At 31.8% G+C, this 26,654-nt stretch overlaps 1 protein-coding gene across 7 annotated transcripts; it reads right to left on the bottom strand.

Annotated features, from left to right (window-relative positions):
- Positions 1-70: 70 nt before the first annotated feature.
- On the bottom strand, positions 71-24,356 carry LOC135134879 (uncharacterized). 7 transcript variants are annotated; one of them, XM_064063753.1, is made up of 2 exons: positions 23,929-24,356; positions 71-1,077 (listed from the first exon to the last, which is right to left on the bottom strand). In XM_064063753.1, exon 2 carries the CDS (start codon positions 1,068-1,070, stop codon positions 600-602), a length of 471 nt encoding a protein of 156 aa, XP_063919823.1. In that variant the 5' UTR covers positions 1,071-1,077; positions 23,929-24,356; the 3' UTR covers positions 71-599. The 7 variants fall into 7 exon arrangements, with proteins under 7 accessions (XP_063919823.1, XP_063919822.1, XP_063919824.1 ...); XM_064063752.1 differs by lacking the exon at positions 23,929-24,356 and adding an exon at positions 17,306-17,397; XM_064063754.1 differs by lacking the exon at positions 23,929-24,356 and adding an exon at positions 16,658-16,861.
- Between the last annotated feature and the right edge of the window lie 2,298 nt (positions 24,357-26,654).

Genomic DNA, 26,654 nt, shown 5'->3' with positions numbered 1-26,654 from the left:
TTATCAGTATCTTATAGAAGTACTAAAAACTGGGAGACTGGTTTCAAATAAGAACCATCTTGTGGCGACATTTAAAAGCAATTTTTTGGATTGATTTATTTTTGTTATTACAACAATAATAATAATAATACAGTTAACTATAGGTATTTTTTCAGTTGACATATTTCTTATCAGCCTATGTAACGAACTTTTCTCCAAATAAATCACTTTCATTCGACCAGTTTCACCCTTTAAACATGGCACACTGATGCCTTCACTACAAGATAAATCGTTACCATAAAAATACAAGACAGCAAATCATCGCTTGCCAACATTATTAATCAGTCGAGATTCCAAATTGACTAAATCATACACTTCACTAACAATTTCATTTAATTATTATTCATTACGATCTACATTTTATTTCGAGCAGTTTTTGTAATGCAACGCTCACATTTTACAAAATACAAGCACTCAATAAAATTTTATTAACGTAGATACTTCCGTCAGTACCTACACTGAAATAAATATCTACCTGCTTTAATATTCATCTTAAAAATAGGAATGAGGCACGAGACGAGTACAAAATATCACAAAAACATTATTACCTATACGCTGCACTAAACAATGGAACATTTGCAACATTCCATCGTGTAATATATGCAATTCACGATGCACGTGTCCTCCTCACTATCTTCGTCATCATATGCCTTTGATCGAGCGTATGGATTTGGCAACCTGTCCAATCCACCGTTCAGCAAATTTTGTTCTTCCTTCTTGTCTCCTCCCTTTCCGGAATCTTCGTTTCGGGGATCGTTCAATTCGAGCGTTTTGTCGGCGTCCGAGGGTCGACGCTTCTCTTTATCTGCTCCGGGATTGAGTGTCGGCGTAGAAAAGTCCGGACGATCTTCGTCTTCCTTGTCTTTGTCTTTATCTTTGCCTTTTTCCTTTTGCGGTTCTACGAGTACTGACGCCGTTACGTAACCGCTCGTGTTTTGATCTTTAGACGTCGTCGGAGCTGGCGAAGAACGACCTTCTTTGAAATCGAAGACGTTTTCGTTGGTGAAAGCGTTAGGCGAATCTCCTGACATGATTGAGCTGGAAAAGAACAAAGTGTTGAAAACAATGGCAAGTTGTTGGTGATTGTTTGAGTGAATGAAACCTTTCACTAAATATTATCATAATAAGATTGAGAATTACTGTGAGGGTATTTTGAATTGACGAGGTTGTGTGATCTCCACATCAAGCAGTTTCGACATGGAAAAATTTATTCACACATATATACTAATTTACAACTTAGTGGAGTTTAGCTACTGTTCTGCACTGTGGAAAAGTCAAACTAATTTTATTCGACATGTTCATTATTTTGTAACACTTTTGAACACATGCTATTTATTCTATAGAATGTTTCTTAAAAAATATGTTAATCTGAAAATTTTAATATCAATCAATATTGGAGGCAATAATCTAAAAACAAATCCTTTTGACAATTTTTCGGTGACGTTCATATCTCATACCTGTAAATATTACATAATATCTTTTTTCTCCCTATTAATACAACTACATCTCTATCTTTTTCTAAGTCCAAGATTATCGTAGAACTGATTAATTATTATTTATTAACCATAATCATTATTACACCGAGAGGGCAATAAACAACACGATCAAAGACAAACTTTCAAATATCCACAGCTGTCTTTGATCGTGTTTTTATTGTCCTCTCTTCTAGTTTTACGTTTAAATTCATTCGAAACCGTAGACACAACAGTTAAGTGTACAAGAATTTTGTGTAGTGGTCGATTTTTGTGGTAGCTAAAAGTTCATCACCTGATAACACTAGCAAGTTCCACGGTAGCGAATTTGTTTTTTTTTTCTTTAATTTAAAATGGTTTTAAATTCCTTCCTTTTGATCTTCATAATGTAAAGAATTGTATGAACCCGAGACCCGTTAGGATGTGATGCAGTTGCAGTAATGAATTAATTTTAATTATCTATAATCAAACATCAATCAGATTAGTTTATAATGACATTTTTTCGTACTCAGCTTGTCCTTGTGTTCGGTAAATTTTAATTAATTATTATTAACCAATTATTGCGGCTATGGTAAACAATATAAAAACATAAAATTTGGTGTAATACAAGCAAGAGGCACTTGATTCACACAGTACTGCTTTCGTACACCTGGACACTAACTATGTGCTACAGACCCCTGCTGTCAGGATCAATGGGACACGAATAAGATAGAATGATTTAAACCATTTATTGTTACAAATTTTTTAAAAGTATAAAACGAAAATATTTAAATGAAACATGAGAATTAGAAATAGCAGTATTTCCTTGGTTTCTGTGAAATATACTTTTATGCGTCTACACATGTATTGTAGGTTTGCCTGTTGCCGCAGTAAAAATTACGACATCATAAATATGTTTTTTTTTTATGACAATTAAATTTTCTATGTACATATTTTACGCCTTTAGATAGATACATTCGTAAAATTTGTATTAATCGAATATATGTATTACAAAAATTAAAAAAAAAGTTCCAAAGTGAGTTCAATCTACAAAGATCTTCCCTCGCCCCTCAAGCACAGTCAAATCTAGTTTCGTAAATAATCGTAAAAGTTGATTTCACATAATGTACATATACTGCCCGGCAAAAAAACCGGCCACCCTGAAATATTGCACAAAATCGCTTTAAAAAATATTAATTTATGTAGTGATTGTTATTTTATTTATAGAACCATTCACTGTAGACACAGGATATAAGGTGTCGGAAGTAAAGGCTTTGAAAACACCCTTTTTCGCGGCGATTTACAATTCCGAAAATTAGATTTTGGATCGAAGCTGACAAACGCACTAAAGGTCACCTACGATGTTCTGTTCAGCTTCCCGGTTTAAAAGTCCTGTAGACCTCCAGCACAAGGGAACCACGTGTCCAATTTCGCGCCAACACTGCACGAGTGACGTCACCTTTGCGATGTTACCTCTAGGAGGGTTTCTCGATAACAACGCCAACCCCTAGTACCTGGCCTTTTGGCTCGGTACTATGGCGCCTCTAATGGAAAGTGACCGAAATACATTTGTCAGTATTCCACGAGCAAACAAACAAAATTAAAGCAAAATATAGAACAAACTTCGAACCAGATATAAGGATTAGCTAAAAAAAGGACAAATAAATACTATTACTAGTAAAATATAATTTTCCAAAGTGGTTTTTGGAAATATTTCAGAATAGCCGTTTTTTTGCCGATCAGTGTATTTTTTGTAATAAAGCCTGTGCATTAAAATTGACCCTCAGTTATTTAGATAGAACTTCCCTGGTCACTGCAGCACAATAAAAGAAATCGAATCCCTAATTATTAAATTGTAAAACTTAACTATGCAAATTTATTTTTTATAATAACCAACGCGCGGAATTGTATCTCATACGCTAGAACCAGTGCTGTCCCGGCGATAGTTTGATTACAAATATATTTTTCTTTTGGACTATTTCAACATAATATAACATTTCAAGATCACAAATCTGTGGTCCTGTGGTTGAAAAATTAAAAAGGGCATCAAGTATTATTATTTGAAGTAATATAGTAATATAGAAGTAGTTTTTTTACTAGCTGTAAACACTCCCAGCGACGCACTGGCTACGACTTTGTGGACCAGATCAAGGCGTCACCGCTACTCGCCGTAAAACACACCTTACTTCAACTGGGGGATTGCGGCGGTGAAACAAATTCCCGCGTACTGATAATAACTCTTACATATTATATGGAGTATTAAAATTTATTTATTCGCCCCTTTTATAAATTTAATGACATCATCCCTAAATTTTATTAAATAAATATTTGTTAAAAAATGTCTTTTGCTACTCAATCTTTGCTATATTTTTAAATTTTAGAATTGCTTAAGCAGGACGTTTAAGAAAATTAACGAATGAATCGATTAATTTTATTGATTAAATGAAAAATGGTTTGCCTGGTTTTCTCAAATTTTTAAGTCACTGTATTGTTATTTATTTTAATCATTTGTCTGTAATTATTAAATTAGTGTTGGTATGCGTCCAAAATTTCTGAAAAAAAAATGATTGTGTGCATTTGAAAAGAAACCGTATTTTTACTTCTTGATCGTAAGGTAAGGAAGTATTGTAATAGGGCCCATCCGATGAATCCCGGTTTTAGGTTTTCTTGACGCATTAATTTTAAATCTTGATGTTTTATGATCCCTGTCTGTCGTCCGTCTGTCTGTCTGTCTGTCGTCTTTTGTCCATTTTCATTGGATATAATCTCCAAAACTATTGGGTCGATTGTTGTCGAATTTTATATGTATATTAGGAATAGCATGTAGATAGTAAACCGCTAACCAAGAACTGTCTAGTCATCCCCACCAACAATGGAATGACGTCATCTCCAAAATTTACAATAATAAATATTATTTACATTTTATTTGTGATGGTGTCCATGACAGATATTTTGAACTTATTGTCAGGATCTTGGACCAATTAAACAACAAGACAGACGTTGCGAGTAACTTAAACCAAGTTAAAATTAAAAAAAAAAAACAAAGTTGTTCTTTAAGTAACATTCACTAAAATTATTCTGAATTATACAGAGTGTTCTGTTTTGAGGTACAACACAACTTGTGTTGAAATCTTAGTCTCTTTTTGAAATTCTGATGATGAAATTTTCATCAATGCAAAATTTTGCAAAAAAAAAAATGGGAAAGGCTTTTTTAAAATATGTGTTACAATATTTTGTGGAGAGATAAACGAAACTATGCGCTCGATATTTCAGTTTCTTCAAATAAGACACCCTATGTATATTTTATTTTTGCATTTAACTCTGTTTTTATACTCTTTTATTTTGTTAAGTATTTTCTGTATCTAGAGTTAATAGTTTTTGCACTTTGTCCCTTTTTTAAGACACACACCAACATATCGAAAGAAAGAAAACAAAAATAATTTTAGATTTTTTATAAACACTCTGTATAATAGACTATATATATTTAATTAATACCACAAGAAAGCACTTATCTCTATTTATCTCCCTATAAAATATTGTAACACCAATTACAAAAACAACCCTTTAAAATAAAATATTCCTCCACTTGAGGTTTATGAATCCGTGTTGACTTTTTACCCTAGACATTCAGGCTTTTGGAAGAAAAAAAATTAAAATTGATTAACAACATTCTACAATTTAGCTTTAAATTGCAAAATCGAATACTTTGAAATCTTAAATTTATACGTTTATGGCGCCTCCAAAAAATTGATGACATCATCTCAAAATTTTGATGGATAAATCCTATTTAAAATACGCCGAATATTATGACTCTTCATTTGTGATTTATCAATGGGGCTAACACTAAACAATTAATGAATTAGGAAATTTTTGTTTTTTAACTAATCAAAAAGGGCTCAACCTATTTTCCCGAAAAAGTGAGTATCCAGTACTGTTACTATTAGCACCATTAATGATTGAACCAAATTTTTGTGTTGGCAGTTTTGAAATATTGGCAGCTATGCTAGTACGTCACAAATTTTAATTTTTATTATTATCCGAGCCTAGAAGCTAAGAAAGTATTGTAATAGGGTTCATCCCACTGCGTACTTTCATGTTTTCTCGACCCTCTATGATCCTCAGAGTATGATTAAAATAGGTTTGCCGTTTCCGTCTCTTTGTCCTCTGTGTCACATTTTATTAAGACTCATAATACCGGAAATTATGGGACATGTACATGGTATAACGATAACTAAAAAACTAAGTAATCATCCCCACCAACAATTTGATGGCGTCATCCCAAATTTATGCACGGTAAATGTTGTTTAAATTTTATAAAATAATACATTTTTGTACTTGTGGTTTACGAATCTGCCTTAATTTTTTTAACCCATGCATTCAGATTTTCGCAAAAGAAATCCAAATTGTATAATATATTTGATAACGATAAATATATAAATTTCGATATGTATGCACAGTACAACGATAGTTAAAAGTTTGTTGAAAAATTAAGAATTCTCTGTAATTAGTAAATGATCACTAAATGAAGGTAACTGTCTTGCCAAGATTTCAAAATGATATTTTTCGTACAAAAATTACATTTTTTTTGTGAACGTGAAACTTAAAACATTTTGAGTGAGATTTACTTAGTTAAAAGAACTTTGAAACATTTGAGAAATAATGGCATTTCATCATTGTCATTTAAGATTTTTAAGTAATCGGTTCAGTAGTTTCTATCTAATAAATATATAACAGCTAGAAAAACGGATCGCGATATAAAGAGATTGGAACGAAAAATCAAGATTTTGGTAATGTTAAATTCCAAGAACAAAGAAATATTTAAACATTTTTTTTTGAATAAAATTTTGATTCTCGTTTTAACACGAAGTGAACTTTGCTCACCTTGAAGAAAGAAAGCAAAGCGAAGTCTTGCTTCACGACAAGAATTATAATTATGCATAAATTTCATTCAGAGAATATTACTCATATTCGTACCGATTATTTGCAGACACCACAGGTCACTGAAACTGTTCATGGTTTTATTATTTCCGAAATGTAGCAATAGACATTCTCACATAGATCCTTGTTAATTTTCCAGGTAATTAATTTTTAAACAATGGTGTTTTTCACTTTCTCCACTGAACAATACTCATAATTGTTTATAATAAACTAATACACATATGAATCAGGAAAAACCTTTGTAATCAAACACGTGCATTATAAATACTAAAGATTAAATTCTAACTAATCAGCATACATACATTTCTTGAAAAATCAGTACTGCGTTCACCGAATTCCCCGTCAATCCCACTTACATCAAATGCTGAAGCAAATACGCCAAAAGAATAATTTCCACTACACACGACACAATAAAGTTTAACATTTTCACATTTCGTTGTGGTGAATTTTGACCATATTGATTCTCTTAACGCATTTTTTCAACTGTTAACCTTGAGGTACAAAGAACACTACACATTGCTCCTATTATGCAATCAAGCTCTTCTCAATTATCAATGCGTCTATTATAAAAAGGATGAATAAACTACGCTCGTAGGTAATGTCAGCTAAAGTTCAAAGTTTACAATTGTCCAAAATTTGAGAATGATTACTTTGCCGTCAGTAACACTAGAACTCGTGCAGTTAAATGCCACTTTACTCACGATGAATGTGAAGAACAATCTCTGTTTAACCATCTGGACCAATCAGCGGCTGAAACAACAAATTTTGTAGCCGGTATTGGCATGTTGTTCGCACCAAAAATTCCCCAAGCAAAAAAAAACTCCAGTTATCTAATCCAACTGCTGACTAGCTACTGAATGCAATTTTGAATCGCGTTGTAGCTATGTAAACAAATTTAAAAACTATTTCTTTACAAAGTAGAACACAATGTTTGATTTTATTCACAGAATTAAGTCGATTGAGCAAACTTTAGTCTTTAAATGTCACTTTTGTTTTAATTGTAGGTACTTGAAGTGAAGTTGTTTCATTTTAACATAACATTACATTGCATTAAATTGCACTATCCACTACCGTATCTTCCAAGCAATAATTATTGTATATGTCAAGCTTGTACTTACTGTTTATCGAACATTATCACTCTGCAAAACAAGCTTTTAAGCTTTTAACGATAGATTCCATTAATTTTAAACTGACGTCGTTCACAACTACACGTTCTTGAACCTATCTTTGTCTCAAAAGTTTGATTTTCTCGATGTACGAAGTGTTAAATTAGAAAAATGGTGTTGGTATCTTGTAGTTTTACTCCACTTTTAACTATGTTAATGAATTCCAGGTTCGATATGGTTTTACGTGTGCTATGTTTTTACTGTTATGGTTTACTGACTCACTAAAACGTAAATCAAAGGTTTGTTCAGTGACTGGTAATGAACAAAATACCTTCATTATTTCTATTTACCGTTTTGGTAACACAGTGAGGTATTTTGTATAAGTGGTAATGAAAAATCTGCAAAATGTATAGGCATTTAGTGTCTTCGAGAAAATATAGTAAACTTCCTTTGATTCAGAAAGTGCTTGTGACAGTCACTCTTCGTGAGAAAAGTAAATACAAACCATGTCTAAATACGGTAAATGAGGTATTTGAGACTATAACAGTCTTAACTTTGTTCTTGTCATTATCATCTGTTTTTAATCATTATCATTTATTATTTTCCCTGTATTAGGAATAAACTATTATTGAAATTCTTATTTTCCAAAAATCTACCTTAAAATCGGATAAAAAAAAAATCACGGTTTTTTTTTAGTTTTTCAACTATCTGGAATTAAAACTCTAATAAAACTAATAAGAAAAAAACAAAAGCTATGAGTTTCTTAATTTTTAATTGTTTATTCAGTTTTAAATGGTGCTTTATATTTTATTTGGTTATTTCAATTTTCATTTCCCACGTACTTAAAAACATTCAAAGAGTAGGTATGTACAGACGCGGATACAGGATTTCGTTTAGGGGGGGGGGGGGGCAATTTTTGTGCGATTGTACCTATCTTTCAGAAATTCGTTTTAAACAAAAAAATTTAGAAAATTTTAGCTAGTATATTCTTTTTCACATAACGGGTGACATTTGGTTTTTTTCATTACACGTATAGTGTACAGTAGAACCTCGATAATCCTAATTAATTGAGAAAAAGGTGTGTTCGGATCAACGATTTGTTCGGATCAGCGATTTTCCCAAAAATCTGAAAGGGAAATGAATAACAACTTCATACACAACTGAAAACAAACTTCAAGAAATAAACCTAAATTTTATTAAATAAAATTAAAGAATTCTTAAGCAACAATGGATAATAGATACATTATAAAAAATATCCGTGACCATAAACACGCTATCTTTTTGGAATCAGCACCCCGGGATCTATACCCTGAATTTTTTCAGAATTTTTAGATGAATTTTTCAAAAATGAAATTTTCCATTATGTATTACCTCCATTAAGCAAATTTCGACCCACGCTCGACGATTTTCGAAATTTAACTACATATATTTTCTTGTAGATTTTGGGTTTCAGAAGTCACTTCTGGCTTTATTTCTTCGATAACTTAAACCATTTTTCCAGAATCGTCCAGTTGAAATATCGCAATTTTTAAAAATGTCGAAAAATTCAAATTTCACCGCGAATTTTCCGAAAATATCGCTCCGTTACCATAAACATGGTATATTTTTGGAATCAGCACGTCGGGATATATATCCCTGAATTTTTTAAGATTATTTAGGAAACTTTTTCAAAAATGAAATTTTTCTCATGCAAATTTCGACCCATTTTCGACGATTTTCGAAATTTAACCAAATACTTTCTCTTGTAGATTTCGGGTTTCATTTCTCCGATAACTTCATCCTTTTTTCCAGAGTTAGTTAATTAATTCATACAACATAATGCAGCAAGATCTTGCGTCATTTTTGGAAGTATGTATATAGATGCATGTTTTCAAGTTCAGTTCGGATTGCAGAGTTTTTGTTCGGATTAAAGAGGCATCGACTTCAAATAGCCTCTGTTCGGATTATTGGATGTTCAGATAATCGTGAGTTCGGATTAAAGAGGTTGTACTGTATTTATAAAATGAAATGCGATTTCAAAATTTTGAAATTGGTCAAAATAATAAAGTACCTCGGTCGTGTGTCGGGGGGGGGGGGGGGCAATCGCACCCATTGCCCCCCCCTGGATCCGCGCCTGGGTATGTATTTTTATTTACATTGCTAAATACCGGGAGAGCAACAAAAAACAGGATCAAAGACAGCCATAGATTTTTGAAAGTTTGTCTTTGATAGTTGCATTTTCAAATCAAACATTCAAATTGACGATTGACAAAACGAAAATTCTATGAAAAACAAATCTTCAAAAATCCATGGCTGTCTCTGACCGTGTGTTAGCATCTTGGTAATAAAAAGTGTTATTTATGTTACCAACTTTTACTCGGATGTACTTTATTTTAAGACAAAAATGAAAAGAAAATTAGGTTTTTACTTTGTTGGAAATATTTTATTCTAATCAGTTTTTACACCGCATTTAAATGACCGTAATATGGATTATACTTTACGACGTCATCAAGCTGCTGGAATGGATATAGCGATTTGTCATATTTTCGACAATCTGAAAAGGTGCTCACAATTTCAAAACACTCGAGTTTGTGGTTTCTAAATTAAATTGCACCATAATGTTGTACAATTTTGCATTTTTTTCGAAAAACTGACGTGCAAAAGGTTAAATATATAAAATAGAAAGTGATAAATCAGGTATAGAAGCATACATTTTGTACTTTTTTTATAATAGGATTTATTTAGCAAAATTTTGAGATGATTGAGCAAATTAATCATTTTTTTTTAGGTTCTGAGTTATATTGTAAATTTTGTTTTATAATTTTGGAAATTTCATTTAAATAAAATTTTATTGACGATAACGAGACGGACAGTAGTACAATGATTCACACCAGTTCACTCGAATTTGACTGAGAACATTTAGCAGGTAGTTGTACTCCTAAAATAATGGTCATTTCCGTTCATGAGTAACGATGGTCCCTGTCCGGACCTGGATTATTCTGCTTTCTAACATCTGGGGATTACCGGTACGCGACACCTTAAGTTGTCAATATCTCTTGCTATTGTACTACTGTCCGTTACGTTATTGCCAATAAAATTTAATAGGGTACAATGAAATTTCCAAAACTATACAATTTAGATTTTTTCCAAAATTGTGCAGGTGCAAGGTTAATGAATTACAGATACACAAGCATGTACAATTTCTCATTTTAAAGAGGATTTATTTAGCAAAATTTTGGGATGACGTCATGAAATTGTTGCTGAGGATGATCATCAGACAAATTTTCATTAGTATTTTACAATCTATAGGATGGTCTTAAAATACACCTATAATTTCACAACAATCAGACCAACAGTTTTCAAGATTATCTGCAAAAGAAAAATCAGATAGCAGCCAGGTGGAAATGGGAGACCTATTTTTGCATATTTTCGGAGCAATATACCGTGCAAGACAAAAATCAAGACACCACTGGATGAACATGGGTAGGTATATATACATACAGTAGAATTCTTTTAATTATGACAAGGTGTAAAATTGTACCAATTACGACATCTGGTATGTTTCGATTTCTGTCTTTGTTCAACACACTGTATTTACGCAGGTAAAGAATGTCCACACTTCTTTTATAGCATTTTAGGGGCAGAAACGATACCGCCGTAAGTACAGGAGGTCGGACGAAGAAAGAAACAGAAACATACAACACCTTGCCAAAATTAAAAGAATTCTACTATATTAAAATTCGCAATACATCTATTCTAATCTTTTTACAAAATTTTCAAGGTTTAGTTTCCAAAATAGTGGCGCATTTTCTCTTCTGTTTAAATTAAAAAATAGGTTTTTGTTTTCAGTCATAAATAGTGAAGTTGTGGATTCTGAACTTAATTTTAAAATATTAAGTGAGAACAACTATTTGTAATTCTTACGAATTCGTTTTTTTACTCTTATTTCCCGAAAGTAAGCTAGGGAAGTACTGTAATAGGACTTCTAGAGTACGAAACAATAGGTTCCCGTTCACGTCTGTCTGTCTGTTTGTCTGTTGTCTGTCCAGATTTTTATTGTCCAGCTACTCTCCGAAATGGCAGCACCAAAATTTGTCAAATCACCCACACCAACGATGGGATGACGTCAATGTAGATGTTATTTAAATTTTATAAAGTAACATAAAAAAATTGGTCTAAAGAGTTTAGCCAGAACTTCCCTCGCTGTCGAAAACGTGACGAGTGCATCCCTATTATGTTTTTTTTCGCATTAGATTTCAAAGCATTCGGTTTTGTAGTTGTTGATTAAATCAATAAAATAAATTTGCGCATTCATTAAATTTTACCCTGTATATCCAAATCCAAAAAATATGAATGGCATGATAAATAGCAAGAAGAGACTCATCATATTTTGTATATTTTAGATAGGATTATTCGGCAAAATTTTGAGCTGACGTCAATCTTTTGGAGGGGATAAGCAACTATATTTTTACTAAAAATTTATTATGCTCTTTATAACCTTAAGACATTTGCAAGATTTCAAGGCACTCGGTTCTGTAGTTCCTGATTAAATCAATAAAATAAATTTACCCATTCATTAATTTTTTGGGCCACCTGTATATGCAAATCCAAAAAATATGAATGGAATAATAAATCACAAGAAGAGACTCATCATATTTTGTACATTTTAGATAGGATTTATTCAGCAAAATTTTGGGGTGGCGTCATCCATTTTTTAGGGGGGATGAGCAAATATATTTTGATCAAAAATTTGCCATGCTTATCATAAATTTAAAACATTTCCAAGATTTCAAAGCATTCGGTTTTGTAGTTCCTGATTAAATCAATAAAATAAATTCCCGCATTCATTAATTTTTTTTGAGTCACCTCTATATGCATATCCAAAAAATATGAATGTAATGATAAATTACAAGAAGAGACTCATCACATTTTGTACATTTTAGATAGGATTATTCGGCAAATTTTTGAGGTGACATCATCAATTTTTTGGAGGAGATAAGCAAATATATTTTGACTAAAAATTTATTATGCTCTTTATAACCTTAAAACATTTGCAAAATATCAAAGCATTCGGTTCTGTAGTTGCTGATTAAATCAATAAAATAAATTCACGCATTCATTAATTTTTTTGGGTCACCCTGTATATGCATATCCAAAAAATATGAATCGAATGATAAATCACAAGAAGAAACTCATCATATTTTGTACATTTTAGACAGGATTTATTCAGCAAAATTTTGGGGTGATGTCATCAATTTTTTGGAGGGGATAACTAAATATATTGTGATTAAAATTACATCATGCTTATTACAACTGTAAACCATCTGCAAGATTTCAAAACATTCGGTTTTGTAGATTCTAAATTAAATGCCAAAATGTTGTTTCCTAATTTTGAAATCTGGACGTTTCGGGTAAAATCTCAATTCGGAGTCATACACTACATGGCTATTTGATATAATTTAAACCTAATTATTATGTACAATTTTGAAGTGACGTCATCACATTAGTGGTGGGGATGATTAGACAAATTTTGGTTAGCGTTTTACCATCTACATGATATACCTAATATAAATATGAAATTTGACAACAATCGGCCCAGTACTTTCGGAGATTATCTGTCTAATAAAAATCCAGGACGGCAGACAGACGGACAGACAGACGGAAACGGGAGACCTGTTTCTTCGTCTTCTAGGGGTTATGAAAGATCGAGAAAATGTAAAAGTAGAGAGTCGGCCGATGGACTTGATTACTTGCTTACGCTCGGGAAGTAAAAATTAAAATTATAACATTTGGAAATTAACTTTAAAATTGCAACATACAATACGTTTTAAAGTTATCGTAAGCATGGTAAATCGTTAAACAAAATATATGTTCATCCCCTCCTAAAAATTGATGACGTCGTCATAAAATTTTAGCGAATAAATGTTATTTAAGTTTAATCAAATAATATGCTCCTGTACTTGTGGTCTACGAATCCGTGTTCAGTTTTTACCCTAGATATTCAGATTTTTGGAAAAAAATCAAAATTGTATAGCAAAAATTAATTTTTAACGTTCCTTTGTTTTTGGCTACGACATTCAACTTTTTTAAATGACACCCTACGTATATTTTTTTTAAGGTTATTGTAGATTTTTTTTGAGTTCATTGATGTATCATACTTTAATCCCGGGGGACTATTAATGATATGAATTTTTTTTGTTAAGTTCGTAACATTAAAATTTTATGATGGCATACCCGATTGTCAAAATAAAATTTAGGGCACCCAGTCATCTTCTCATCAGTCATCACGTTTGTAAGGGCGTTAGGCGCGGTGATATCAAAGTTGACAACTGTGAACTCACATGGTAACATTGCTGCCAACAATTCAAAATTGCCAACACAAAAATTTGCTCCAACCATTAACCAGTCCGGTATTTCCAAAAATCACTAATTTAATATTTGTAATAAAATAATTATTTTCTTTTAACTTTAAATACTTCTCTACATCCACAAAAGTTACAAAAAATTGTGAAACTATTTCGACAGAACTTCCCTCGCCCCTGAAATACAATAAAACAAATCCAGATTTTTCGAAAAATAAAATTCAATTATACGAATTTTATTTTTTCTATGGGAACCCTTATAATTTAAAATAAATAAGATATATATGTAACGTTAAAGTGTAAGTAAAGTGGCGTGCTGGACGTACGTTGCAAATGAGTTTTCCTTTAACAAAATTTTGTGATGACGTCATCAATATTTTTGTAAAGACACGTATATCACTTTGGATAGGTGCAGTTTAATACTAATGATAATAGTATTGTATTCCCAAATTTTCAGGAAACGGAGAGAGCCGTTCCCGATTTAATAAAAAAATAAATTGACTCTTTCATTAATTTTGTATGAGTCACCCTGTATAAGAAATTTAAAAACTTTTAATGCAGTGCTAAATCACAAGTATATACTCGTCACATTTTGCACAATTTGGATAAGATTTATTCGGCAAAATTTTGAGATGACGTCATCGGCTTTGCAGTTTCAAAGTTATATTGCAAAATATTGTTAATCAGTTTCGAAATTTTTCCAAAAATTCTGGATGTCTACGGTGAAAATTCGACACGGATTCACACACTACAAGTGCAGGAGTATCTTATTTTATGAAATTTCAAATACTTTTTATTATAAATTTTGGAGATGACGTGTTCCAATTGGTGGTGGGGATGATTAGCCAAATTTTAGTTAGTATTTAACTATCTATAGGATATTCCTAATACACATACAAAATTTAACAACAATCGGTCCAGTAGATTCGGAGATTATTTGTTTAATAAAAATGGATACAGACAGACAGACAGACGGAAACGGGAAACCAGTTTTTTCTTACTCTAGAGGTCTATGACACATCGAGAAAAAATGAAAGTGGCAATTCGGCCGATGGACTCGATTACTATACTTCTTAGCTTACGCTCGGGTAGTAATAATGGTGTAACTACATTTGTAAATGCAATTAATTGTGGTAATAAATTCATCACAGCCGTCTTGACACAAAAATAAGCAAGAATCTCTAAAATAATATATAGGGTGTCACTTAAAAAATGTCATAAACAAAAACCTGAACATCAATATTAATTTTTCAACTCAGATCGTAGTACATACATTTTACGCAGCACGCAAGCTGTAGTCGGAAAAATAAGGCAGCTACGGGTCTGGACTTTTTTTTCGAACGGACGGGATATGAATAGGAAATCGCGATAAAATAACGCACCACAAGCATAGTGTGCTTCAGAGGCTGACAAAGCTCACAATCCTATATTCTTGCAGATTAGATTACTCTGCTTAGACTGCAGCTATAATATGAAATATTTTCTAAATTGAATCATATGTATTTCATTCTCTATTCAAAACGTGTGATTCAGCCTTCAGAGAAATACTGACTGTGTCATATTTTATTCCAAAGAAATTGACATAATTAACCATCGGCAAAAATGCTGTCCATTTAAACTATTTTTAACAACTGGATAAAATTGCAATTTCGAATTTGACTTTTAGTACGTGCTTTTTTGTTGATAAATTTTTAGTAACTTTTGATAACCAATTTATTTGAGCTGAAAATTTCGGAGATAAACCAAATCTACGACGGGATTCAAACATACCTTCTTTTAAGGTATTTCATGTATTTTACAAAAGTAGTCACTGAAGTTTTAAGATCGATTTAACGATAGAGTTCATGGTGACGAAATATCACGAAAAACGTTACAAGTATTTGAATTTTCTGATTTCAACGTAGTACTCAAATGCAATTTAAAAACGTCATCCAAAACCATAAAAAAAGCATTCATTGTTTTTTTTTTTCTCATGAGTACGCATTAAATACATCTTTTGGTAAAACTCATTACTGTTTGTCTTCTTCGTGAACAAATATTTTCTTTCAAAAGACCAGATTTCCAAAAGTGAATTCAAAAATCATTTTTAGGGTATCCTTAAGGCAAATTCGAACCTCCGTAATGTTCAAACTTCCTTAATGGAATATCGGTGATTAGCTTCGATACGATAACTTTAATGAACACAGCCGAAGTAATGGCGGGTAAATCAAATTCTTTTTTAAAATAATTGCGAAAGATCCTATTTAAAAAGTAATCACTAATCAGGTATTAAAATTTATTCGGTGAATCATGTGGTAATATTATCATTACCAATATGTACCTACTTATTAGTTGTCTAGGACTAGTTAAATTATTATCAACTGAAATTGTAGAACAAATACCAAATGTAGATATAAAGTAAACATATCATTTGTACGATGATTAAATACTTCTTGATAGGTCTATCTAAGGAATTTTTAATTATAGCAGCTATTACTGTTTGAAATTATTGTCTGCATTTATCGAAATATGCAAAAAATGTTAAGACTTTCGCAACATTAAAAAAAAAATTAATGTAGCCTAATAGGAAATAATAAATTACGATTTACTTTTTCTTATACTACGTAACGACCATCATTAAATTTAATAACAATTATTATCCAAACGCTTTCAGTTCACTAATTAGCTAATTTAATATATAAATATAACATACCAAACGAACTTGGGAAAATACGGGCTTTCAATTACTTTAGATTTCCTTAGACATAGCATTTTCGTAATACTATAAAGCGTTATGACTTACGATTTTGACTGACTGACAGTATGTTGATCAGGTATCGATATCTATGCTTAAATAAGCCACTTTTAATTTTTAATGTGTTCGGTAATTATGCACATCTTTTCTCCGATGAGATTTTCAAGAAACACATAATTTAATGCTGGACTGTTCACACCGAACACAATAATTATAACTGGCTGACAAAAACTTCCTGCACTCGAGCATAACCAATATGACACTGATTTGATTGGTAAACATTTCGTTTGTTACTTAGAAAACTATGGTGTCCTTGTCATTTTTAGCTTTAATTTAGTTAAAAACGTGTTGCGGTATGATTGTAGCGACACATTTTTCGCGGCTCAGAAATCCGTGACAATAAAAACTAAGGAGAACTAAAAACGGGGCGTCAATGACATCTTTTTACTGAAACTGCGATGGTGACGAAGTTTAGATATCTGGTAAAACAATTAATTAACAAACTGCTGGATTATCTAGGTAAGCTGTAAATGTTTTTGCCTTTTAAAATACTTAAGCAATAAGTTCAATTTTATGCAAAAGAAATTAAAAAACGTACCAACATTTTTTGTTGATACTTTTCAGAAATTACTCTCGGTAAATTTGCCTAGCACAAGTCACTGGTAGTCAGAATTTCACCTAAATTATCTAATTTACCTGCTTGACATTTCACCACAAGGCCGATAAAATTTAAACAGTGGATGCACTAAAGTTAGAATGAACGACAAAATTTACATACATTGTTAAGTGTGATGTAAAGACACCAAAACTTTATTACATGGCTTTAAAACAAACAGTGAGCGAATGATAACACTGTCATATGGTTTATTCGTGATACGAAAATGGGAAAATTTTAGTATGTCAATAATTGTACCAAGAATTCAGTGCACTTAAGTACTTCTGTTTTTTCTATGTGAAATCAGTGGTCACAATACTTGCAAAAATATTTTCTACTCTTTTAAACTACCTGTTTTTTTTTGTAATTACATATTTTTTGGTTATATACCACAATAAATCCTGTGTCAACAGTATTGCATTTGAAGAGTTTCAATAAGTTCGGTCAGAGATAAAGTGCGTTTACGACTGTAAACTTAAACTTAAAGTTGAAAATATCCGATTAAAGAAAATGGTTTAGTTTTATTAAAAACATATTCATGGAAAGATATCCAACTACTCGAAGCTTCAACTGAATAAAATAATTAGTAACTAGTAATTAAGTCACTGATACTTTGATTCAGAACACTAATAAGAACTTTAGAACGTTTTTTCAAAAATAAAACGACTTCTAATTAATAGGCCCGTCGTTAGTGAATACTGAGAAAAATTATGAACTTTTGAAATGAAATTACAAAAGAGACAATTTGTGATGTTACAGTCAGAAAGTAAACATCAGGAGCGGCTCGTCATAGAGGCAAAAGAGACCAGGTTTAACTAGTTATAGGTAAAATTTCATGATTTTCTTTACTTTTCCTCTGTTTGTTTATTAAATATATTTCCAAAACTACAAACAAACATACTAATTTTATTGTTATTTAAGAAAACCTTGGTTTTTCAGATTTGGAATACTATTTTTAAAAATAATGAATGATGTTATTGGTAGCGTAAATTTTAAAGGTGAGAACAACTACCGTAAACGTGCACCATCGCATCGACCGGCAAAAAACCACATATGTATTTGCTCTTTATATAATATAGGTAAATATAACAAAAGGCGGGGGTACTCTTTAAATAATAATGAAAATAATACTTCACCCGAATTAAATACGATGGACGATCTGTTAAGATAGAGGCACGATAACGTATACATATTGACCTGTATAAATATTTATCACATAGTAAATAATAAACACTTCCAGACGTTGTTATTAGTCATCTTATATTTATAATAAATTTGTTTTGTTATAAAGAACATATTTTTCGCAACATAGTATGTGTACGTAATATTTCTCATGAAATATGCTCTGGCACTATTACCAAAATTTTAAATACAATACTATTTAGTGTACCACACAATATTATTATTTGTCTTTTTTTTTTTATTTTGAACAATCAGACTACGTTAAGATTATAGTATATCGCACCCACACTAAATAATTTGGGACCGTTATTCCATGTATTGCTGATGTCATTTTTACTGGACACGGAAAAATGATTGACTCAGATGTCGTTTGGCAGAATACAAATAAGACCATTCTTACATATACAGCTGATTTGTTTTGACAAGCTGAGTTTGTAACTTTTAAATAAAGCGCCACAAAAGTATTCTCAAAAACAATTGAAATAGGAACAAAACAGTTCTGTAAGACAAATTGTAAGTTAACATGATTTTCTTTTCTTTAATCGATAGTTTAACAGTGATACAAAAACGTTAGTTATGTTACGGTGGTAACAAATAAATTTCTGTCAATTATCCAATTAACGTAACGTTCGCGATTTCTACTATTTTATTATCCGATGGTTATTGTAAGGAAAATGACTAACAGCAAATTGGGGTTGGGCAGTTGGATTGATGTTTGCAGTTTGGGCGAGGTTGTGTAGCTGAAGTTGACCATTGTTTACAGCAGAGAGTACGCAAATTAAAACATAGTAGTTTATTAGTTAGCAGAATGTTTTATTTATTTTTATAATTGGTAAAAATCTGGCAGAAAAAATTTGTTACGTTTATAAGGTAGTGGATGTATAGTGCTTTTCAGATACATCTGCATCAAACTGGCTTTAAACGTGTGAACGCACTTTAATATAGTTAACAAATAAATCACTCGACTCTAAAGATGACTATACAATTTTGACAGTTGCTGTTTTTGCGTAAAGTTAAGTACCAATACGATGTTCTGTGACAAATGGTCAAACGTTAAAGCTCTTTCAAAATGACAGCAAGGTATAGCAACCCTAAATCTGACAGAAAAGGGAGGGATATTTCTTTCATACCAACGAAAAATCCAAATTGTCAAGGACAAGATCATGGAACTTCTGGAGACAAAATGTGAAAAAGTTCGAATTACGCTATTGTTATTAATAACTAAAATAAGCAAACAAATTCAGTATTTCTGGTAATACTAATTTTGTTTAAAATTTCAAATAACATCTTTAAAGAGGTGATTTTTTTTATTGAGCTTTAATGCTAGAATTATCATTAGTAACGTCACTAATTTTTAAATTACTATTTTATATGTAGCTTTTTAAAATTTAATGATACACATTCCATCACATTATAATTATTATTAATCAATTGATTCTGAAAATTTTACAATTTACTTATATAATTTGGAATCTGCAAAATCGAATGCTCTGAAATCTTGCAGATGGTTTACATTTACAGTTACAATAAGCATGATCAACTTTTAATCAAAATATATTTACTTATCCCCTTCAAAAAATTGATCACATCAGCTCAAAATTTTGCCTAATAAATCTTATCTAAAATGTACAAAATATGATGAGTATTGATGAATCGGTACTTATGATTTATCACTGCATTCATATTGTTTGTATTTGCATATACAGGTGACTCAAAAAAATTAATGAATGAGTGAATTTATTTTATTGATTTAATCAGGAACTACAAAACCGAATGCTTTGAAATCTTAAAGATGTGTTAAACTTATCATAAGCATGGTAAATTTTTGATCAAAATGTATTTGCTCATCCCCCCTAAAAAAATTGATGACACCACCTCAAAATTTTGCTGAAAAAAATCTTATTAAATATTCAAAGTATGATGAGTCTATATTTGTGATGATTATCACTGCATTTATATTTTTTAGATTTGCTTATACGGGGTGTCTGAAAAAATTAATGGCTGAGTCAATTTATTTTATTGATTAAATCAAGAATTGCAAAACTGAATACTTTGAAATCTTGACGTTTTGAAGTTAAGAATATCGTCTAGATGGTAAAACGCTAACCAAAATTTGCCCAATTCCCCTATCAATGTCATGACATCTCAAAAATGTTTATAATAAATTTTATAAAATGGCATACTCTTGTATTTGTTTCATTGAATACAAATTCGCAAAATGAAATTTTTCAATTTTTCAAAGAAGCGGGATTTGTGATACTGCACTTCGGTGGCGAGGGAAGTCCTGTGGAAATAACTTTCGCCATTTTTTTTAAATTCCGTACAAATTGTGATGTCATTAAAATTTTGGTAGGGATAGATGGACAAATTTTGGTTAGCGATCTACGATAACCCCAAAGCAGGTGCTAAATTTCAGTACATTTGGTTCAATTTTTAAGATAAACTGTGAACAGTTATTTTTTTCCCACACAGAGTTAAAAATATGGCTGCTAACTATAAGTGTAGACGCATAATATTTTACACATTATTAGATACCCTTATCAGCAAAATTTTAAGATGATGATATCAAATTATTTTAGTTAGCAATTTACCATGTTTGCCAAACTTTTAAAGCTTTTGCAAGATAAATTTTTTAAATTTTCTTCTAAAATTGTATTTTCACTTCCCGAAAGTATTGTATACAATAGGGTCAATTCGACGAATGGCTATTTTCATGTTTTCGAGACGTTTCATGACCCCATAGTATAAAAACTTAGGTCTCCCATTTCCGTCTGTCCGAATTTTTATTAGACAGATAATCTCCGAAACTGTTGTCAAATTTTATATGTACATATGTTAAGAATATCGTGCAGACGGTAAAATGATAATCAAAATGCATCTGATCATTCCCACCAACAATGTGATGACGTCATCTCAAAAATTTTCACTAGTAAATGCTATTTAAATTTTGTAAAATTTACTGATGCACTTATGGTTTATATTTTACCCCACACATTCAGTTTTTTGTAAAAAAATAAATTGTGTAACAACATTTTACAATATAACTTTGAAATTGAAAAACCAAATGTTCTGAAGCCTTGTAAACATATTAAGGTTGTCGTAAGCATGGTAGTTTGATATCGAAAATTTATCTGTTTATGCCCCTTCCTCCAATTTGAAGACGCCATCTTACAATTTGGTCGAATAAAGATTATTTACATTTTATAAAATAGCACGCTTCTTCACTTGTGTTTTATGAATCCGTGTTTAATTTTTGTCTTTCACATCCAGATTTTTCGAAAAAAGCAAAATTTGATAACATTTAAGTTTACATTCTAACTTTGAAATTGCAAAACTGAATGCTCCGAAAACGTTTTAAAGTTATCGGATGCATGGTAAATCGGCCTTTATGCCTTCCCCTTCTAAATGATAATGTCAAAGTACAAATTTCCCGAATGACTGTATCCTAAAATTTATCAACTAACATACTATAATAGTATGCATGTGCGATTTACGAATACGTGTTGAGTTTGTTTACGACCCCTCCCTACCCAGTTGATGACGTCATTTTGCAATTTTATATACCATAGCCCTGAACATGTGATTTATAAATCCGTGTTGAGTTTTTACCCTAAAAATCCAGATGTTTGGAAAAAAATCATAATAACATAACAATATTTTATAATTTAACTTTGGAATGGAAAAACCGAATGGTTTTTTCTTGTGGTTTATCAAAGCATTCATAGCTTTTTATAGAGGTTATCACACTTCAGGGGCCAGGGAAGTTCTCTCCAAATAATTTTCAGTCAAATTTTTTTGTCATCGTTTAAGACACCTATTTACTTACATTATGTGTATTTAGTAAACTCTAAAGTGTCCACTTCATTTTGAAAATGGTGTAAGCTATTATAACTCTATGGTTACTTATTCTGTAAACAAATAAATATTATGAACGTAATAAAAATTAGCACATTAATTGACTTGTTGCCACGTTTGTACGAAATTTATTAGTTTTTAAAATAATTTAATTTATGGTGTGTCTAACCGTACACGCAACAACCAACATGAAAAAGTAAATTAACGTGTATTCTACCTGCACGGTGCCTGTATAAAACTATGGTAGCTAATATATTCTACATACAGCGCGGCCAGAAAATCTTGGAAATCATTTTTCTGTCATTTTGAAAACTTTGATGCAGTCTATACCTTATTGTCAATAATTAGACGTTTACATTTTAGAAAACTTGTCACGCCGCATCCAGTGTCAGCATGTGTCAAAAATGAGAAAAAAAAAAAAAAGTCAAAATTCTTAAAGGTGTTTCACACTTTGTGACGGTGGAATGACATTGACGTCCAACATTATTTGGCCCTGATTGTATATTATATTTATAATAGAACATAATAAAACATGAAATTTTTGAAGTTATGACAAACAAGATTTTAATAACACAGGTCTGCGTTGATCCCGAGAAAGGGAAAATATTAAAAAAATTCAATCCCATTTTTTTTACGATTTGTTTGTTCTATGTATGGGTACTTATTAGGCTGTAAAGGAGCATTTTGTAAAAGTGTTGTTTAAATAATCATAATTTTTATTTATGATGATGCAAAAGTTATCATGAATAAAAATATAGTGGATTTACGATAAAGAAATTAAAAGCAGTAATAAATGTCTTCACACAACTGAAATTGGGGCCTTTTTATCAAAAATTCGTACGTGGTAGAGAAAAATGGAATTCACATTTTTATTCAGCAACAAAAAATACGTAAGAGTATGCTATCAATTTTTCTAAAATTAAGTAATAAACGCAGACCTGTGCAATATTCACAACTTTTTATTTTAAAATACTCCTAAAATTGTATACAGTTTAGTATATTAGTCCGCAGGTAGTTCATTTTTAATGTAATATCACAATTTATAACTTTATTGTGATTTGAAAATAAAAAATTAGTTTGACTGACTGACAGTACGGAGTGAGAGTGACTATTCTAATTCTAACAGTACTGCCATTTGTGTCCAATTCCTAGCCTTAGGAGTGAGGTTATGTTTTCAGTTTTATTACTTATAAAAACGCTATAATTTCATAAAAATGAAAAACTGTTAACTCTTAGTTGTTCTGATTGGTAATAATTCATTTCTGGAGAAAGTTAACCAACAATATAAAACAAGAAGCTGTACAAATTGCGGCTTTTTACAAAGAAAAATTTATACCATTTATGTAACCGTAACTTTGATCGTAATTGTTAATAAATTCTCGGACGTCAGTTATCAATGGCGTATTTTAATTGATTACTTTGGCATCAAAAGTGAAGGTTATTTAAATTAGCAGTCGTCTATTACCCATTTAAACTTTTTATCAAGCCACTATGAATTACAGTAAATAAACACCACTAGCAATTGTGTTTACATTATTTACTTAGGCATGTTTTGGGCAACGACCGCCACTGTGTCATCATTCATCACTCACGAAGATTAGAAAATTAGCGCTTAATCGACACTTACCGTGTAGGTGAGTCTGAGTCCACGTGTGACACGTAATATTTATTTTTCTTCTTCTTGTGCGACTTTGTCGGAAACCATAAGACCCGAAGGCCGCGGTTATTTTTGTTTCTTCCAGCCACTTTTGTCCTTTGACTTCAACAGGTGGTTAAAAACACATCCGCGTCATGGATGCCTTCTCTCACTCAACGTGCCACACTCTAATTCCAAACAGAATGACGTAGACGTAATTTGTAATTGAAACCGCGTCAAAGGAATAAAAAGATTGCTATCAGTTGCATTGCGTAACGTAACTTCGTCTGGAACGTTGCAGTGCTGAATGCTGGACAAACATAGGCCGCAGAGTGGGTCATTCGTTTGTTTTATGTACCTAGATTTTTCTACCTGTGGTGGATACGGTGTTGTGGGTATGCTTCGTACTGGCTGACTTTGATGGAAACAAAGAAGAGCGCATGATGCCGGATGTTGATTCAGCAACCCGTAAACCACCTTGGTTGGGAGAGTCAAAAGTTACCATCGATTGACGCATATTTGCAACGTTACCACGTATTCAAAGAAATTAGTGAATGACTGTAACATTACAAAAAATAGTAACGCACTTTCCAAAAATAGTATCATTAACAGACACAGATTACTGGTTTACAATCAATCCGAAAGCACAGTGATCATTGATCAATTCCTGATCTGTCGTTTTAGACATTATATTGTTTAAAAATAATTTTTCTCGCCGAGAACCGCTAGTTTTGAAGAATACATTGTTTACATTGGGTTATATTTGCAGTATATACATTAAAATGTACCAAAACTTTGGGTTATTTATTTCACATAATATTTTATTGGTTTATAAAAAAAATATCGTGCGGTTACTTTTATTACTATTATTACTTATGTCACCTATGAAGCACAGCACAAGCAATACCGCGATGGTTGTATTTAAGATCAACAAAGGGCTGGTGAGACAACCAGACAATTTACAATGCATGTAGTAGGTTTATTGGTATAATTAAATAAGTATATCAACAATGTTAACATTTCGAGGTTTTGCTTCAATGATAATAATTGAACCAAAAAAGAGAGACAATTTGTCTGTGTACAATATTAGGTTGTAATACAAATATCTTATTAATTCGTAATAAACACTAATAACTATGTTTATTGATTCTTTATTTGTTTATTCTTTACGGCACCATCTGTCTCAAAACGAGAAGGACATCAGTGTAGTGCGGCAGACGTCGTGTGCACAGTGTTGGGCAGGATCTAGATACTTGTATCTAAATAAATTATCTAGATAATATTTTTGGGTATCTAGTATCTGTATCTAGATACAACATTAATGGCGCAGATACAGATACATTTTTTTTTTCACTTTTTTTTTCAGTAGTTATTAGTTGAGTTATACTAGTAGTAATTTTTGGTACTTCATGTTGGTGATTTTGGTCACATAAACAAAAATAGAGGTAAGAGGTCCACTAATAGTGTTCTGTCACGGAAATTTTCATATTTTAAATACCATCATTTCCTACATTGTAGCTTTCAGTACTTATACATGTTTAAATATAATCCTGAGGGGTAATAAATCTAAGCCATGGTAAGATGGTATTTTAAAAACCATAAACCACAATTCACTATTCATTGCGTTTTACGCTTATCGGGGCAATGCATTTTATCTGTGTACCTGAGCAACCCGGGTCCGGTAGGTCCGCTGGTTTGTAACCTACTTACAGGATTTCAAATAAATGCTACTGTATTGTTACCTCACGAAGTGGGTTTCAACCCGAGCCCAATAAAACTACGTTTACGACAAATTATATTATTAAAGGTATTACATACGATAAGCCAATCACTGTTAAAATATGTGGGAGGGCACCTCTTCTCTCTCAGCGTAGGCGGCGGAGGCTCCTGACTCTTCCTTCGGTTCTCAGGTCCCGTCTCTTCCTTGAAAAGCCCCTGAACTTGATTCTCTTCCTCCCGAGCTCCTCACTCGCTCCTGCCCCGCTATCTCTCCCCTTCTTATCTCTCTTTTTCTCCCTGTTTTTTCCCGTAGCTCACACCAACACTACGCGTGATAGATGCGCCACCACTTCCAATGCAATTCAATTCAAAATTAAATAAAAATCCGTTACACACCCCCCTATGATAACAAAAAAATTTAAATTAAACATAATTAAAATTTTTTCCATAAGATGTATCCCACCTAAGAAAAAGGAAAGAAATTGTAAATAAAAAAAGATTCCAGTCATACTCCAGAATTTTCTTAGGAGTAAACGCCAAAAGAATTTTGAGAGCCATTTTCGTGAAACAGGAAAAGTCTCTTTGAGTAGGAATTCGAATCCAAGAATTTGCAGATTCAGAGAGTCACGAACAAAAACATCCTCCATCGGGAGAACATGAAACCTCTGACTGCTAATCGACGAAGGGTTAAAGTTAAATGTCAAAATCGAGAATAAAATGTCAAAATCTGGAAGTAAACGTCAGAATCGAGAAGAAATTGTCAAAATCAGGGTTTTATTGTGTGCACACGTCGTAATTGGGAAAAAAAATAACTTGTCCTTAGTCGGAAAAAAACCTACTCATCCACTCACCACATTCATACCACATACACGAGATCACTCATACATCATATTCTCTCTCTCAGGCACATAGACTTAAAAAAATCATTCGTCGGTACTACTGTCTCCACGATCATCACCCCGAAACGGCTTAAGATCTTTAACGTGCCAGTTTCCTAG

Source organism: Zophobas morio, unplaced genomic scaffold (genome assembly GCF_036711695.1).
Source record: "Zophobas morio isolate AGI-343-1 ecotype UQ-CSIRO unplaced genomic scaffold, CSIRO_AGI_Zmor_V1 ptg000024l, whole genome shotgun sequence".
Classification (NCBI taxonomy): domain Eukaryota; kingdom Metazoa; phylum Arthropoda; class Insecta; order Coleoptera; family Tenebrionidae; genus Zophobas; species Zophobas morio.
This window is presented reverse-complemented; position numbering and strand designations above follow the sequence as displayed.

What these genes read in the sequence shown, in the direction of transcription:
- LOC135134879 (XM_064063749.1), bottom strand. Translation starts at nt 7,212, where the DNA reads ATGCCAATACCGGCTACAAAATTTGTTGTTTCAGCCGCTGATTGGTCC. An exon ending in GATTGTTCTTCACATTCATC is followed by an intron (nt 1,078 to 7,129) that starts GTGAGTAAAGTG and finishes GTTCTTTTCCAG; the next exon opens with CTCAATCATGTCAGGAGATT.